At 44.5% G+C, this 15,879-nt stretch overlaps 1 protein-coding gene and 1 non-coding gene across 2 annotated transcripts; one reads left to right on the plus strand and one right to left on the minus strand.

Annotated features, from left to right (window-relative positions):
• Window positions 1-10: 10 nt before the first annotated feature.
• Window positions 11-14,220, minus strand: TTI2 (TELO2 interacting protein 2). The gene is made up of 7 exons (XM_010372190.2): window positions 13,290-14,220; window positions 10,761-10,947; window positions 8,158-8,250; window positions 5,430-5,617; window positions 5,111-5,254; window positions 2,024-2,186; window positions 11-333 (listed from the first exon to the last, which is right to left on the minus strand). Exons 1-7 carry the CDS (start codon window positions 13,934-13,936, stop codon window positions 229-231), a joined length of 1,527 nt encoding a protein of 508 aa, XP_010370492.2. The 5' UTR covers window positions 13,937-14,220; the 3' UTR covers window positions 11-228.
• Window positions 14,221-14,688: 468 nt separating this feature from the next.
• Window positions 14,689-14,796, plus strand: LOC115899824. Its single transcript, XR_004059426.1, has one exon. It is a non-coding gene; the product is annotated as a small nucleolar RNA U13 (small nucleolar RNA).
• The last annotated feature ends 1,083 nt before the right edge of the window (window positions 14,797-15,879 follow it).

The raw sequence follows: 15,879 nt of genomic DNA on the forward strand, positions 1-15,879 counted from the left end.
TTCCTTGGTGTCCTTTTTTCTCCCAAACTTTATTTAGAAATGGAAGGAGTTCAATTTTTTCTTATTCTACTTTCCCTACTCCTATGGAGGTAAAAGGAAAGAAAGAAGGAAAAAGCAGCTCTCACTTCCAAAGTTTCGTGTAAAAGTATCTTTTTTTCTTAAATAACTCCATTCATACAAATTGGGATGGGAAGAAAATCCTTTCCTCTTGGGAAAGTAATGCAAGTCTTAAGTTCCATCGTAGGGAGCGCCTTCAGAAACCTGCTGCACTTTTCTGATACAGTTCACCACCTTTCTATCTTCACAGCTTTGGGGAATTTTGGCCAGGAGACCCTGAAACATGAAACCAAACAGGGTTTGATTTTTTTTTTCAAATCACTTTTTTCCCCTTTTGCTTGATTCTTCTTCCTTGGTATCATATTCAAAGGAGGAAAGAATGGATGACACTTGGGGACAGGTCACTAAACGGCATACGTATTAGTTGGTTTTTTTTTTTTTTTTTTTTTTTTTGAGACGGAGTCTTGCTCTGTCGCCCAGGCTGGAGTGCAGTGGCCGGATCTCAGCTCACTGCAAGCTCCGCCTCCCGGGTTTACGCCATTCTCCTGCCTCAGCCTCCCGAGTAGCTGGGACTACAGGCGCCCGCCACCTCGCCCGGCTAGTTTTTTTTTTTTTTTTTTTTTGTATTTTTTAGTAGAGACGGGGTTTCACCATATTAGCCAGGATGGTCTCGATCTCCTGTCCTCGTGATCCGCCCGTCTCGGCCTCCCAAAGTGCTGGGATTACAGGCTTGAGCCACCGCGCCTGACCCTGTATTAGTTGGTTTTTTATTATTATTTTTAAATTTATGTAGCTTTTATGTATTGAAAGTTTTACTTTAAAAACTGTATTAATGTGTTTGGAAATCTCCTGCTGGCTCATGAAACAGCAGAATTCCAGCCAAGGCAAATTAATTTGGATCTAGGGCTTGAAAACACCCAAGATTAAAGAGCGAAGATGAAATAGTTTGAATAAACTGGTAAAATAACAATTCATACCATCTCTACATATTTTTAGGATATGAATTTCTTTTTTTTTTTCCTGCTGGGTAGATTGTCCAGTGAGTTATGGCATGAATTTCTTTTCATGCTACCTTCAGTCTTTTAACTAAAGATTTCTAAAAGGGGTAAGAAATGAGGCAATAGTTTATTAGATACATAGAAGTACATAGCTATTATATGCTGTGGCTTTGAGAAGTTAACTTTTGTGGAACATGAAACCAAAGGAAGAATTTCCATGTAGATAAATTAAGATTAGGGGCTGGGCGCGGTGGCTTACGCCTGTAATCCCAGCACTTTGGGAGGCCGAGGCGGGCGGATCGCAAGGACAGGAGATGGAGACCACGGTGAAACCCCGTCTCTACTAAAAATACAAAAAATTAGCCGGGTGCGGTGGTGGGTGCCTGTAGTCCCAGCTACTCAGGAGGCTGAGGCAGGAGAATGATGTGAACCTGGGAGGCGGAGCTTGCAGTGAGCCGAGATCGCGCCACCGCACTCCAGCCTGGGGGACAGAGCAAGACTCCGTCTCAAAAAAAAAAAAAAAAAAAAGGGAAAAACATCTACCTAAAAGATGGTTGTCCTTAAAAAACTGGAAACATCTGAAATGCTCTATTTATGATATTATTCCTGGGAGCTTATAGCCCATTATTTTGACTTTTTTTTTTTTTTTTTTTTTTAATTCAGAAGACTAGAACAGAAGTTAAATTTTACAAACTTTTGATCACAATGCTTTTGCCCATTCTGTCTTGTCCTTAGCCCTGGTGATATGTGCTGATCCTCCTGCCTTTAGTTCTAAATGGTTCTGAATAGCTTTAAAAGATGAATAAGAAAAAAGATCAAGCTCTTTTGAGGCTAGAGGGCTCATATGGATACCTAAAACCCTTCATTTCCAGACTTGGTCAGGCACACACATAGTAAATTATACTCAGTCATAGGAATTACATAAAGATAATGAGGCCCAACTGAAACCAAGTTTCAGTCTGCCTTACCTTTACCCGTCCTTGAGAGCAGCGGTCCAGGAGAATCAGGCAGTCTGTGGCCTCCTGTAGCAGGGCACTCTTAACAGACTCAGGTGTAAGGTTTGGATCCCTTGCTACATCACAAATCAGTTTCAAGAGAGCCTTCAGTAAGACCACAAGTCTGCAGGAAACTCTGGAATCAAAAAGAAAAGCTATGTTCTTACTGTAAATCTGGATATTAAAATTGGAAGAGACTTCAAAGACTGTCAAGTGGAAAGCCCTCATTTCATAAATTAAGGAACTTGGGTCAAAGTTAAATGAAAAAAAACCTAAAAACAGAACCAAAGACGGCCTCTAGATTTCTTACCCTCAAGTCTCCTGTTAGCACACTGCACACACACACACACCCTCTCTGCCATACTGCTCTCTCCCTTCCAGAAGCTTGGTTCTACTGTAAGCAACAGCTCCTTCATGGGCTGAGAAGGGGAAACCAGGATCTCCCCTAACCAAGGGCCTATACTTTTATTTTTCAACTCTATTAACTGAACTATGCTTGGAGAGAGCTCTCAATCCTTTAACTTTAATGCCATCTTAGGCCTGCAAGTTGAAGACAGAGTAGGGGAAATGAGCTTGGCTTCTGGGACTTGGTGTCAAGTTGAATTTTCTGTCATTTAATTTCAGATCCTAGCTCATCAGTGAAATCTAGCCTACTTGTAACTATTAACCTTTCTAAACTATAAACCTTTCTACTATCGCCTTGGTAAAGTTCTGGAAATGGACGATGCTAGTGACTGCACAATATTGTGACTGTACTTAATGCCACTGAACTGTACACTTTAAAATGTAAAATGTGTATGTATTTTTACTACAATAAAAAAAAAACCTTAATGAAAGGTGGAAAATAATTTAACTTACAATGTGAAAACAGAATGTGAAATGTACAATAAATCATATTTATGGACAGATGCATGACTGGGAGAAAAAAGTGTTCATCTCTTTATCTAGATACTCCTCATTTTCCTACAGTTTGGTTGCCTCTCAGCCCTCCATCTGTTATTCAACTTATAATCGGCTCTATTTTCCATTTCCCATGCTCTACCCCCTCATACCCATATTCCTTTTCTACCTCCCTACATTTAATTCACTCTCCCTTCTTGGAATCTTAGTCTCTGCTCTTTAAAGACCTGACAATCTGATTCAACTTTATTCATCCATTGATTCATTATCTTCCAGTTCATTAATTCTTCAAATATTTGTATACCTAATACCAGGTACTGAGCATACTTTGAGAGAATATAATAGATGTGGTTGTCCGTTATCCTGGAGTTTATCATTCAGTAGGGACAAAGATAGTAAACAAGTGCAACCTAGTTACCAATATGACTAAAGGAAAGGTTGTCATGGGGGAATGTTACTCTGGATTCCTTGCACATTTATAAGGAAGTGAGAGAATATGGTCCAGAATAGATACTATATGTTGGGCCACTGGATTCTCTGGCTCAATTCAACTTTCAGCTATTCAAGAGATGCTTCTGCTAACTCAACAGTTTGGGTTCCAGTTCTTGACACCTACCTCAAGCCAGAGTTGGAATGATTTCCAAGCAAGTATATCCTACATTAGTATTCTTTCACTATTTTATATATATATATATATATAATTTTTTTTTGAGACAGAGCATCGCTCCGTCACCCAGTCTGGAGCGCAGTGGCTCCATCGCAGCTCACTGCAACCTCCACCTCCTGGGTCCAAGTGATTCTACTGCTTCAGCCTCCTGAGTAGCTGGGACTACAGTTGCGTGCCACCATGCCCGGCTAATTTTTGTATTTTTAGTAGAGAAGGCATTTCACCATGTTGGCCAGGCTGGTCTTGAACTGCTGACCTCAGGTGATCCACCAGCCTTGCCCTCCCAAAGTACTGGGATTACAGGTGTTAGCCACCACACCCGGCCTCTAGATTGGTATTCTGATCACTGCTCTGCAGATGTTAAATGATGTGCTATGAAGTACTCTGCTCTCAATTAGATTTAAAGAACATTAGGATTAAAAAAGTTAAGCAAATGTCTTTATTGCAACACTTCTAAATGACCTTTAATCTTCTAATATGCCTTTTAAATCTAGAGAGATGTGCACCCTCTATAGTTTTCCAATCTATTTGACCACAGAATTTTTTTTTTTTCCTGTGGGGCATCAAAGAGTACCTAGATGGGGATTCTGCAAAACACCAATCTAAACCATTCTTAAGATATATAGCCGGGCACAGTGGCCCACACCTGTAATCCCAGCACTTTTAGGAGGCCGAGGTGGGTGGATCACAAAGTCAGGAGTTCAAGACCAGCCTGGCCAACATGGTGAAACATCATCTCTACTAAAAATACAAAAAAAATTAGCCAGGCATGGTGACGGGCACCTGTAATCCCAGCTACTCGGGAGGCTGAGGCAGGAGAATCACTTGAATCCAGGAGGCAGAGGTTGCAGTGAGCTGAGATTGCGCCACTGCACTCCAGCCTGGGTGACAAAGCGAGACTCCACCTCAAAAAAAAAAAAAGGCTGGGCACGGTGGCTCACTCATGTAATCCTAGCACTTTGGGAGGCCAAGGTGGGTGGATTACGAGGTCAGGAGTTCAAGACCAGCCTGGCCAACGTAGTGATACCCCATCTCTACTAAAAACACAAAAAATTAGCCGGGCCTGGCGGTGGGTGCCTGTAGTCTCAGCCACTCGGGAGGCTGAGGCAGAAGAATCGCTTGAACCCGGGAGGCAGAGGTTGCAGTGCATGGAGATCGAGCCACTGGACTCCAACCTGGGCAACATTGCTGTCTCAAAAAAAAAAAAAAAAAAAAAAAGATATACTAGAGTTTTAAAGAGAAATGATTTAATAGTGTCAGAATCTGGAACTGATACCTGGTAAAAGAGTCAAATATGAGCACCTCAAGTAACTATAGTATATTTTATCTTTCCAATGCCATTTTCTCAGTTTAAAATCCTATAGGTGTGTGAAAATGGGAGGTATTCAAATACATAGTATACATTTAATACTTGGTACTGAATGTATTAAATACATCCAAGCAAGTTCTCAAGAGAAAAGCAGCTGAGTTTTGCACCTTAAGGCTGCTATTACCTGGGCCAAGTATGTTGCATGAGAAGTTTTAGGGTTTCCAATATCTTCAATCTAGCTTCCTCCTCAGGTCCATCATAAACCTCCAGATAACCAATGATGACTCTCTCCAGCCGCTTGAAGTGCCGAACAGTTAGGATCCCCAACCTAAAGATGAAAGAGAAAATATGACACCAGTGCAGTGGCTCATGCCTGTAATCCCAGCACTTTGGGAGACTGAGGTGGGAGGACTGCTTGAGGCCAGGAGCTCGAGACCAGCTCAAGCAACATAACAAGATCCTGTCTCTATAAAATAATAATAAATAAAAACCCAAGGACTCACCTCTTCACAAAAGCCGGCAGGTTTCTTGCATAGGTCCTGCGTAAGAGAAGGCGGTGCTCTGGCTCCATGTGGGTCAGGATCAGCTGCAGGACCTCATCGCAATGGGTGGTAGGTCGAGCTCCATCTCCTTTCCAGTGCAGGGTTTTCTCCAGGATGGGGAATAAATCCAACAGACACAGGAGCACAGGCTAGGAGGAAGGAATGGAAGGATGCTGCATAGTTCATCCATTTGCATTTATAATACTCATGGACCTCTCTAGAACTCCATTAATCTACCGTCCTTAGGGTCCATACCAGAGAATTCTAAGATACTAGTAATCATATATGAAGTGCATATTACTTTACATTTTCAAACTTTTTTCCATTCTTAATCTCCATCTGACAGTCTCAAATCAATACATTCTCCTCAGGACCATTCTTTTCATAAATTTATAAAATTTATAACTTATAAAATGGGAAAAATGGCAGAGCTGGGACTTTAACCCAGATTTTAGGAATCTAAGTCTATTGTTACTATGTCACTAAGTCTAAGTGACTTAGTGATACATGATATTTACACTTTTTTTTTTTTTTTTTTTTTGTGAGACAGAGTCTCACTCTGTCACCCAGGCTGGAGGACAGTGGTGCAATCTCAGCTCACTGCAACCTCTGCTTCTCAGGCTCAAGCGATTTTTGTGCCTCAGCCACCTAACTAGTTGGGACTACAGGTGTGCACCACCACGCCTGGCTAACTTTTCTATTTTTTAGTAGAGACAGGGGTTCGCCATGTTGTCCAGGCCAGTCTCAAACTCCTGGCCTCAAGTGATCCACCTGCCTTGGTCTCCGAAAGTGCTTGGATTACAGGTGAGAGCCATTGCACTCGTCCAGTATTTACACATACTTTTAATAAAACTGCTCTTAAGCAGAATCTAAGATGTTCCAAATTTGGGTCAAATTTGACCACCCTACCTGCTGAAGTTGCAGTGCCTAGGCCAGGGGTATCCAGTCTTTTGGCTTCCCCGGGCCACACTGGAAGAAGAATTGTCTTAGGCCACACATAAAATACACTAACACTAATGATAGCTGATGAGCTTTAAAAAAAAATGCAATAAAAACTTACAACATTTTAAGAAAGTTTACAAATTTGTGTTGGGCTGCATGCAAGGCCATCTTGTGACGCATGCAGGCCATGGGTTGGACAAGCTTGGTTTAGATACTTCCTTTTAACTTTCCTGGGACCTTTGGTTTTTCTCTTGGTATTTTGGTTTTTTAAAATTTCTTTTCTCTACCACCTTAAGAACCCCAGCAGTTCTGGCTGTTAACAATCTGGATTCTCAATACCCAGTATTTAAAATACTGTTTAAAAATCAAAAGAGGCTGGGCGCAGTGGCCCATGCCTGTAATCCTAGCATCTTGGGAGGCCAAGGTGGGTGGATCACTTGAGGTCAGGAGGTTTGAGACTAGCCTGGGCAACATGGAGAAACCCCGTCTCAGGTAATACAAAAATTAGCTGGATGGTGGCACGTGCCTGTAATCCCAGCTGCTAGGGAGGCTGAGGCAAAAGGATCACTTGAACCTGGGAGGCAGAGGTTGCAATGCACCAAGATCGCGCCACTGCACTCTGGCCTGGGTGACACAGTGAGACTCCACCTCAAAAAAAATAAATAAAATAAAATAAAAATAAAGGCAGCAGGGTGGGGAGGCGGCAAAGAGGGAAGTAAGGCATAACAAAGAAACAAGGTTGCTTCCACCTCTAATTTTGTATAACTTGTTTCTTCTGTCTTTGGAGTTTCTTTCTCCCTCCTAAGAAACTTACTTATTCATCCTTCATAAAGGTAAATATCACCTCCTTCCCAAAGCCTCCTAAAGTCACCCCAAACCTGGTTAGTTACCTATTGCTTGATACCCACTGCACCTTTTTTTATTTTTGAGATGTAGTTTTGCTCTTGTTACCCGGGCTGGAGTGCAATGGCATGGTCTTGGCTCACTGCAACCTCCGCCTCCTGGGCTCAAGTGATTCTCCTGCCTCAGCCTCCCGAGTAGCTGGGCTACAGGCACGTGCCACCACGCCCAGCTAATTTTTTGTATTTTTAGTAGAGGCAAGGTTTCACCGTATTAGCCAGCATGGTCTTGATCTCCTGACCTCGTGATCCGCCCGCCTCAGCCTCCCAAAGTGCTGGGATTACAGGCGTGAGCCACCATGCCAGGCTTTTTTTTTTTTTTTTTATTTGAGATGGAATCTCGCTCCGTCACCCAGGCTGGAGTGCAGTGACGTGACCTCAGCTCACTGCAACCTCTGCCACCCGGGTTCAAACAATTCTTGTGCCTCAGCCTCCCAACTAGTAGGGACTACAAGTGCACGACATCATGCCCAAGTGATTTTTTTGTATTTTTAGTAGAGACGGGATTTTGGCATGTTGGCCAGGCTGGTCTTGAACTCCTGACCTCAGGTGATCTGCCTCCCTCAGTCTCCCAAAGCGCTGGGATTACAGGCATAAGCCACCACCCCCGGCCCAAACTAATATACAATTGACTCAGATGAAGAAAAACCACTGGCTTATCTGTGGAGACTCAGGAATGTGGAGGCCTGCTTGGTGCTGAGATATTTTTAACTTGGTAACAGCTTTTAGTTATCATCCTCACTTTCCAAGGCAGGAAAATGTCTCTCAATTATTACTACTCACACAATGCAACCTTCTACTCAAATTCAGAGAATCCAGACACAGTTATGAAGAAATCATACTATTACCTGAATGAGGTGGTACTCTGGCGTGTACAGGTGGTTGAAAACGGCATGGTACAGGACCTGGGCTCTGTTATACTGGAGTAAATCAGCAGCTGGCTGAAACCAGACAAATTATCAAATTAAAAGAATAGTTTCCCAAGATTGGCAAATGTTGACCATCTTCGAAATTGGATTATGGGTATGAAGCATGAAGAACATGCCATCCCAAAATATGCTACATTGGTATCATGATGGTTTTGAGTTGAAAATATTGGAGAAACTGTAGATTCAGAAAGCGTGAGCTGACTTGTCTCTTTCTGCAAGTCGCAACTGATAAAGGATTCCTCTGGGTGGGGTATGCTTTCCATACCAGGGTAAGAAAATAGCCCTTACAGAGACTTGGAATTGAAGACTGCAATGGACCTACATAAACTGAACAAAGTAACCTTTATCTTCCACCTATCCATCCCCCCACCACCCCCAACCATGTATCTCCTAGTGACTACCCTAGAGCCAAGCAAGGTGACTCACACCTGTAATCCCAGCACTTTGGAAGGCCAAGGTGAGAGGCTCACTTAAGGCCAAGTTTGAGACCAGCCTGGGCAACGGAGCAAGACTCTGTATCTACCAAAAAAAAATTTAAAAATTAGTTGGCCTGGTGGTGCATGCCTATAGTCCCAGCTACTTGAGAGGCTGAGGTGGGAGGACTGCTTGAGTCCAGGGGGTTGAGGCTGCAATGAGCCATGATTGTGCCACTGCACTGTAGCCTAGGTAACAGCAAGACTCTGTCTAAGAAAAGAAAGGAAAGAAAGGAAAGGAAGGAAAGGAAGGAAAAGGAGGAAAGGAAGGAAAGGAAGGAAAGGAAGGAAAGGAAGGAAAGGAAGGAAAGGAAGGAAAGGAAGGAAAGGAAGGAAGGAAGGAAGGAAGGAAGAAAGAAAGAAAGGAAAATTTACTGCTCCTAGCCAGATTTTCTTTGTCCTGTCATATTTTTCTGACAGGACAAAGACAATCTGGCTAGGGGTAGTTTTAAAAAAAAGATGAAAAGTTTATCATTCTTTGTCTAAAAAGTATAAAAGCATATTGCTTTGGCCACTTCTTCAGACTCCTCTCTCTTGTGAAGATCCCCATGTACACGGAAACTAATAAAATGTGTATGGTTTCCTCTTGTTAATCTGCCTGTTGTCAAATTCGGTTTTCGATCCAGGAAAAGAGCCCACTAAGAGATTAAAAGGGGGCTGAGGCTGGGCATGGTGGCTCACACCTGTAATCAATCCCAGCACTTTAGGAGGCTGAGGTTGGTGGACCGCTTGAGGCCAGGAGTTCAAGACCAGCCTGGCCAACATGGCGAGACCCTACCTCTACAAAAAAAAAAAAAAAAAATTTTAGCTGGGCATGGTGGCGTGTGCCTATAATCCCAGCTACTCCAGAGGCTGACGTGCAAGAATTGTTTGAACCCGGGAGGCGGAGGTTGTAGTGAGCTGAGATCACACCACTGCACTCCAGCCTGGGCAACAGAGCAAGACTCTGCCTCAAACTTAAAAAAAAAAAGCAGGGGGGCAGAGTTGGAGGTGATCTCTGGCTCTCTCCTACAGGTACATGGAGATTAATTACACCACTCTCTCCACTTCCATGTATATTTTAAAAGCTCCATACTACAAAGTTTTTTAAAAAAAATTTTTCCTTGAGTAATAGCTTCCACATTTGGGTATAGTCCCTTTCAGATTCTGATTTTGTTTTGTTTTCCTACTTGAAAGTCAACTGTAGGCTGGGCGTGATGGCTCATCTCTATAATCCCAGCACTTTGGGAGGCCAAGACAGGCAGATCACCTGAGGTCAGGAGTTCGGGACCCACCTGGCAAATATGGTGAAACCCTGTCTCCACTAAAAATACAAAAATTAGCTGGGTTTGGTGGTCACTACTAGGGAACCCCAACTACTAGGGAGGAGTCCCAGCTACTAGGGAGGCTGAGGCAAGAGAATCACTTGAACCCGGGAGGCGGATGAGCCAAGATCGCACTGCAGCCTAGGTGACAGAGCGATAATGTCTCAAAAAAAAAGGAAAGGGAGGAAGTAGGCCAGTGCAGTGGCTCACGCCTGTAATCCAGCACTTTGGGAGGCTGAGGCGGGTGGATCACGAGGTCAAGAGTTGAAGACCAGCCTGGCCAAGATGGTGAAACCCTGTCTCCACTAAAAATACAAAAATTAGTTGGGCATGGTGGCACGCGCCTGTAATCCCAGTTACTCAGGAGGCTGAGGCGGAGAATTGCTTAAACCTAAAAGATGGAGGTTGCAGTGAGCCGAGATCGCACCACTGCACTCAAGCCTGGGTGATAGAGTGAGATTCCGTCTCAAAAAAAAAAAAAAAAAAAAGTCATCTGTTCACCAGTTCTCAAGATCTGGTTATTCGGTCTGATGATGACCCATGCCTTCCTGTTTCTTCTATAATTATCATTTTAGTTATTACATTACCTATAGGACACAACTTCTACCAGGTTGATAGAGGAAAAATATAAGGAAAAAATACAAATAGGTAAAGCTGAATGACTTAGCATTACTAGAAATGAAGAACAGCCAGGAATGACTCAGTCTGTCCCATCAACATGGATGACAAGGTAGAGGTTGCTTACCACATTAAGCACAATGTGATGGAGACAGTGTACACCCAGGATTTTGTTCTCAGTCTGATAATCATCTGAAATGAGCAGTGATGCAGGAAGTACCCTTTCCAGATGCTGGCTCAGCCAGGGCCGAGTGACCTGTTGCAGAGTCCATGAGAAAACATGTTTGATGGCAGGGTTATTCTTCCAGGATTCTCTAAATGGATACATAAAATTACATTAAGTCATACGGTGACAAGTAGCAAAAAAAAAACTACTTCAAGCTAAACAGAGTATTTTCATGTCTTTGCAAAAAAAAAAAAAATACATCGCACATCAGATAACTCGATTCTACATCATACATTTTAAGATTTGGATTAAAATAACTTCCACAACTTACACCAAATACTTAATCACCCAGGTTTTTGGGTCTAAAACCTATCCAATGAGAAGGAGCCAATTATAACCAGAGCTACATAAAGGATTTATGGTGATGAATGGTGAAGGTATGTTGAGAAGGGAGGGAGGAGTAAAGGAAATATATTAGTATTATTACACTAAGGAAACAAATGAATCAATACTTGAACACCTGTTAATAGCTAATAAAGTGAGTGTACACACGACTTAACTAATCCTCAAAATAATTACAGTGTAATAGGTATATTATATTTATTTATTCTGAAATAGAGTCTCGTTCTATTGCCCACACTGGAGTGCAGTGGCACCATCTAGGTTCACTGCAACCTCCACCTCCCAGCCTCAAGTGATTCTCCTGCCTCAGCCTCCCGAGTAGGTGGGATTACACACTTGCACCATTATACCCGGATAACTTTTATATTTGTAGTAGAGATGGGGTTTCCCCATGTTGCCCAGCCTGGTCCCAAATTTCTGGTCTCAAGTGATCTGCCAGCCTTGGCCTCCCAAAGTATTGGGATTACAGGTGTCAGCCACCACACCCGGCCAAGTATATTATCTTTATATTAGAAACAAATGGATTCAGAAAACTGTCTAATCTGGTCCTACTCAGAGCAACAAATAGAAGCACAAAACTCAAAATCAAGCCTTTTAAGTCAATGTTCCTGGTAAAATGACAGTTACAGATACTTTTTCTCTCACCACTCCAGTGCTAACAAAGTAGCAAGTGGAAACTCATTGAAAGAACTTTAGCTAATAGCAATCTAAAGGTGCTCTTCACTTTTTTTTTTTTTTTTGACTCTGCTGCCCAGGCTGGAGTGCAGTAGCGCGATCTCAGCTCACTGCAAGCTCCGCCTCCCGGGATCACGCCATTGTCCTGCCTCAGCCTCCCGAGTAGCCGCGATTACAGGCGCCCGCCACCACGCCCGGCTAATTTTTTGTATTTTTTTAGTAGAAACGGGGTTTCACCGTGTTAGCCAGGATAGTCTCGATCTCCTGACCTCGCGATCCACCCGCCTCGGCCTCCCAAAGTGCTGGGATTACAGGCATGAGCCACCGCACCCGGCCGCTTTTCACTCTTTATCCTAAACATGGCTTCCTTAGCTGACAGTCATCCTTATCTAACAACTGGTAATGACATTCAAGATCCCCAAGTCTAAATTCAAACCGTAAGTTTAAATCCTCTCCAAATCCCCCAACCAAATTCCAGTAATTTGCAATATTTTTTTTTTTTTTTTTTTTTTGAGACGTAGTCTTGCTCTGTTGCCCAGATTGGAGGGCAGTGGCCCGATCTCAGCTCACTGCAATCTCTGCCTCCCGGGTTCAAACGATTCTCCTGCCTCAGCCTCCCGAGTAGTTTGGATTACAGGCGTCCACCACCATGCCCAGCTGATTTTTGTATTTTTAGTAGAGATGGGGTTTCACCATGTTGGCCAGGCTGGTCTCGAACTCCTGACCTGAAGTGATCCACCCGCCTCAGCTCTCCAAAGTGCTGGGATTACAGGAGTGAGCCACCTTGTCCGGCCACATTTTGTAATTATTAACTCCAAGTAAGTGGCACAGAACTTCCAATTTTCCTAGGCAGTCGTCCTAAGGGCTGGAAAGAGCACTGGACAACTGAGCCTGAACACCTCAGTAATGACCTCCAATTTGCCACTATCCGGTTATGTCATTTATATCAAATCACGTTTCTGGGCCTTAAGAGATCTGTGGTTACAGCACCCTTATTTTACTGATGAAGAAACTGAGCTTCCTTTGAGGTCTAACACTCTAAAAAAATTAGGTAGGGCAGGTGCAGTGGCTCACACCTGTAATCCCAGCATTTTGGGAGCCCGAGGCACGTGGATCACTTGAGGTCAAGAGTTCGAGACCAGCCCGCCCAACATGGTGAAACCCCGTCTCTACTAAAAATACAAAAAATTAGCCGGGCGTGGTGGCGGGCACCTGTAATCCCAGCTACTCCGGAGGCTGAGATACAAGAATCGCTTGAACCCAGGAGGCGGAGGTTGCAGTGAGCCGAGATCGCAACATTGCACTCCACCCTGGGCAACAAGAGTGAAACTCTGTCTCAAAAATAAATAAATAAAAAATAAAAATAAAAAAACTGTGAGGCTCAAGTCGGTGGCAAAGGGCAGGAGTACTCACTTATTCAAGTCGGGTTTGAGAAGCCCTAATATCACCGAAAGACTCCCTTTCTCATCTTCATTTTCTCCACGTAAGAATCCTGCCACAGAACTGCATTCAGTAGCTTGAAGCAGTAAGGTGAGCACCTCCCTAGCAACTTCCCGAGATCTCGGAGTGTTCCATGGTTGCTCCAAGCTGTGTGTGATGGCAAAAATATAAACCGGTCCTGTCAAGTGATGCAAGCCCGTCTGCCATGCAGGGCCGACCGCGGAATTCTTAGCAGTCTCAACTTTCCCCAACAGCTTAAGAAACAGTAACCCAACTTTGGCTGCTTTCTCGGCCACTTCAGAGTGCCCATCACCTCCACCTTCCTCCTCTTTGCGGGGGGCTGCATACCTCTCCAGGGCTTTTGCCACCTGCCCCAGTGTTTCCGGCATTCCGCGGAGCCGTGCACCACTCCCCTCAAATAACCTATCACATTCGGTGGCTTCTATTAGATCACCGAGGTCTTTAAGAGCTACATCTTTTACGTTGCCTCGTCGTGCCTCCGGGAGGGTAAGACAGTGTAAAATCTTGGAGAAGGCCTGTCCAAGGGCGGAGGGAACCAACTCCCCGGACAAAGAAGACTCTTCCCGCGACGGGGCTTCCAGGACGCTGTCAAGCTCCATTCCTGACTGCAACACCAGAAGCCTGGTCTCTCCCACAGGACGAGGATGGAGGCGGGGAGGGATCCGCTGAAGAGGGAAGGAGCGATCACTCAACGAGAACTAAAGTCAAATAAAATAAAACGGAGAGATGACTTAGAGGAGGGGGCGAGTCTGACCGGAATAAGAATAACGAGTAAGGAAGAGACACAAGAAAGGAAAGGGGACTCTCGGGGAGTAAAACAGTCTTATACTTGTAACGGTGACGTCAAAAAAACTACCGTTGCTTTCGGAAGACTAAAAAAAAAAAAAAACCTTAAAAGTTTAAAGAAGTAAACTTCTGACCCATATCACCAACGCAACCAACGCCAGGTACTTGCAACCGCTCGCGCCCGTCGGTGTATAGCAGGATCCGGACCTAGCTCATATTGCTGCCGCAAAGCACAAGGCTAGCTTCCGCCAGTACTGCAGTACTGCCGCAACACCTTATTTCACGACGTATGGTCGTAAAGCAATAAAGATCCATGCGCGAGAACAAGACCGAGCGGTGGAACGATGGAGAATAAATTTGCATATATAATAATCCGCTGGCTAATTGTGTTTCTGCTTTCCTTTGCTAGGTAGAAACAAAAGAATAATCACAGAATCTCCGTGTGGCTTTGAAAACATCCAGGATTTTATACATGAAGACTGGATATGTGGCATTACGGTAGTCACCCTATCTCAAAAATTAGTGGCACATACTTGGAGCTCCTTAATGGCCGCTGTAGTAGATGATCCTTTTGTAGTTCATGACGTATGATGATTGGGTGTTCACACGTTTGTGTGAGATGTGCCACCTTATTGACTCCTTGTTACGACATTGGCACATTTCCCGTCTGACCTGAACTCTAAGGATCAACTTGATGCTATTGTTTTCGTTTTTGTTAGTTGTAATAATAGATGGTTTAGATTTAATGGTCTTATAGTTAATGCTGCTGGGTACTGTCATTCTGTGACTATAAGATACCTGCAGGGGTGTTCTTTCGTTGTCCAACTGTGAGATGTGTATTTGTTTCATTGTAAGTCGAAATTTTGCTCTGTCGCCAGGCTGGAGTGCAGTGGCGCGAGCTTGGCTCACTGGAAGTTTTGCCTCCCGGGTTCAAGAGATTCTCCTACCTCAGCCTCCCGACTAACTGGGACTATAGGCGCGCGCCACCATGCCCAGCTAATTTTTGTATTTTTAGTAGAGACGGGGGTTTCCCCCATTTTGGCCAGGATGGTCTCGATCTCTCGACCCGTGATCCGCCCGCCTTGGCCTCCCAAAGTGCTGGGATTACAGGTGTGAGCCACCGCGCCTGGCCTGTGCAGTGTGTTTTAATGGCTTACAATTTTTTAGGTTTGGGGGATACCTGCGCAGGCTTGTTACCTGGATATATTGTGTGATGCTGGGATTTGGAGTGCAGCTTGGCCCGTTTTCAATGCCCCCTCTAGTAGACCTCAGTGTTGTTGCCACTTTTATGTCCACGTGTTCCCAATGTTTAGCTCCCACTTTAGGAGTGAGAACATGCGGTATTTGGTTTTCTGTTCAATGCAATACTTTAGCTGGTTTCTGGAGCTAGCCTTCTAAAGCCTATATGCACAAGCGTTTGAAAATTCAAATTCTAGCGTCAAGGTAGAAGGCCCCAGCTGGCATTTGGGGCAGCCCCGAGGGAGGCGGGTCGTCGGGTTGGAGAATCCGGCTTGGGCCCGCCCCGCCGATGTCGGCGCCGGGTGCGCAGGGACAGCAGAGTGCAGTCCTGGACATGCGCCGCAGGCGGCGCCCGGAACTGGCCAGGGGAGCCGGAGGCTGCGGGCTCTGGCCCCGGCGGGTGTAGGAACCAGCCGTGTTTGGTTGGGTTTTGAGAAGGCGCGAGAAGGGTCGCGCCTGTGCGACCGCCCTGTGTTAAGTCCCCCACGCTGCGTCGGCATATCTTGTTCCCTCTTCC

The sequence above is a fragment of the Rhinopithecus roxellana genome, chromosome 9 (assembly GCF_007565055.1).
Source record: "Rhinopithecus roxellana isolate Shanxi Qingling chromosome 9, ASM756505v1, whole genome shotgun sequence".
Classification (NCBI taxonomy): Eukaryota; Metazoa; Chordata; class Mammalia; order Primates; family Cercopithecidae; genus Rhinopithecus; species Rhinopithecus roxellana.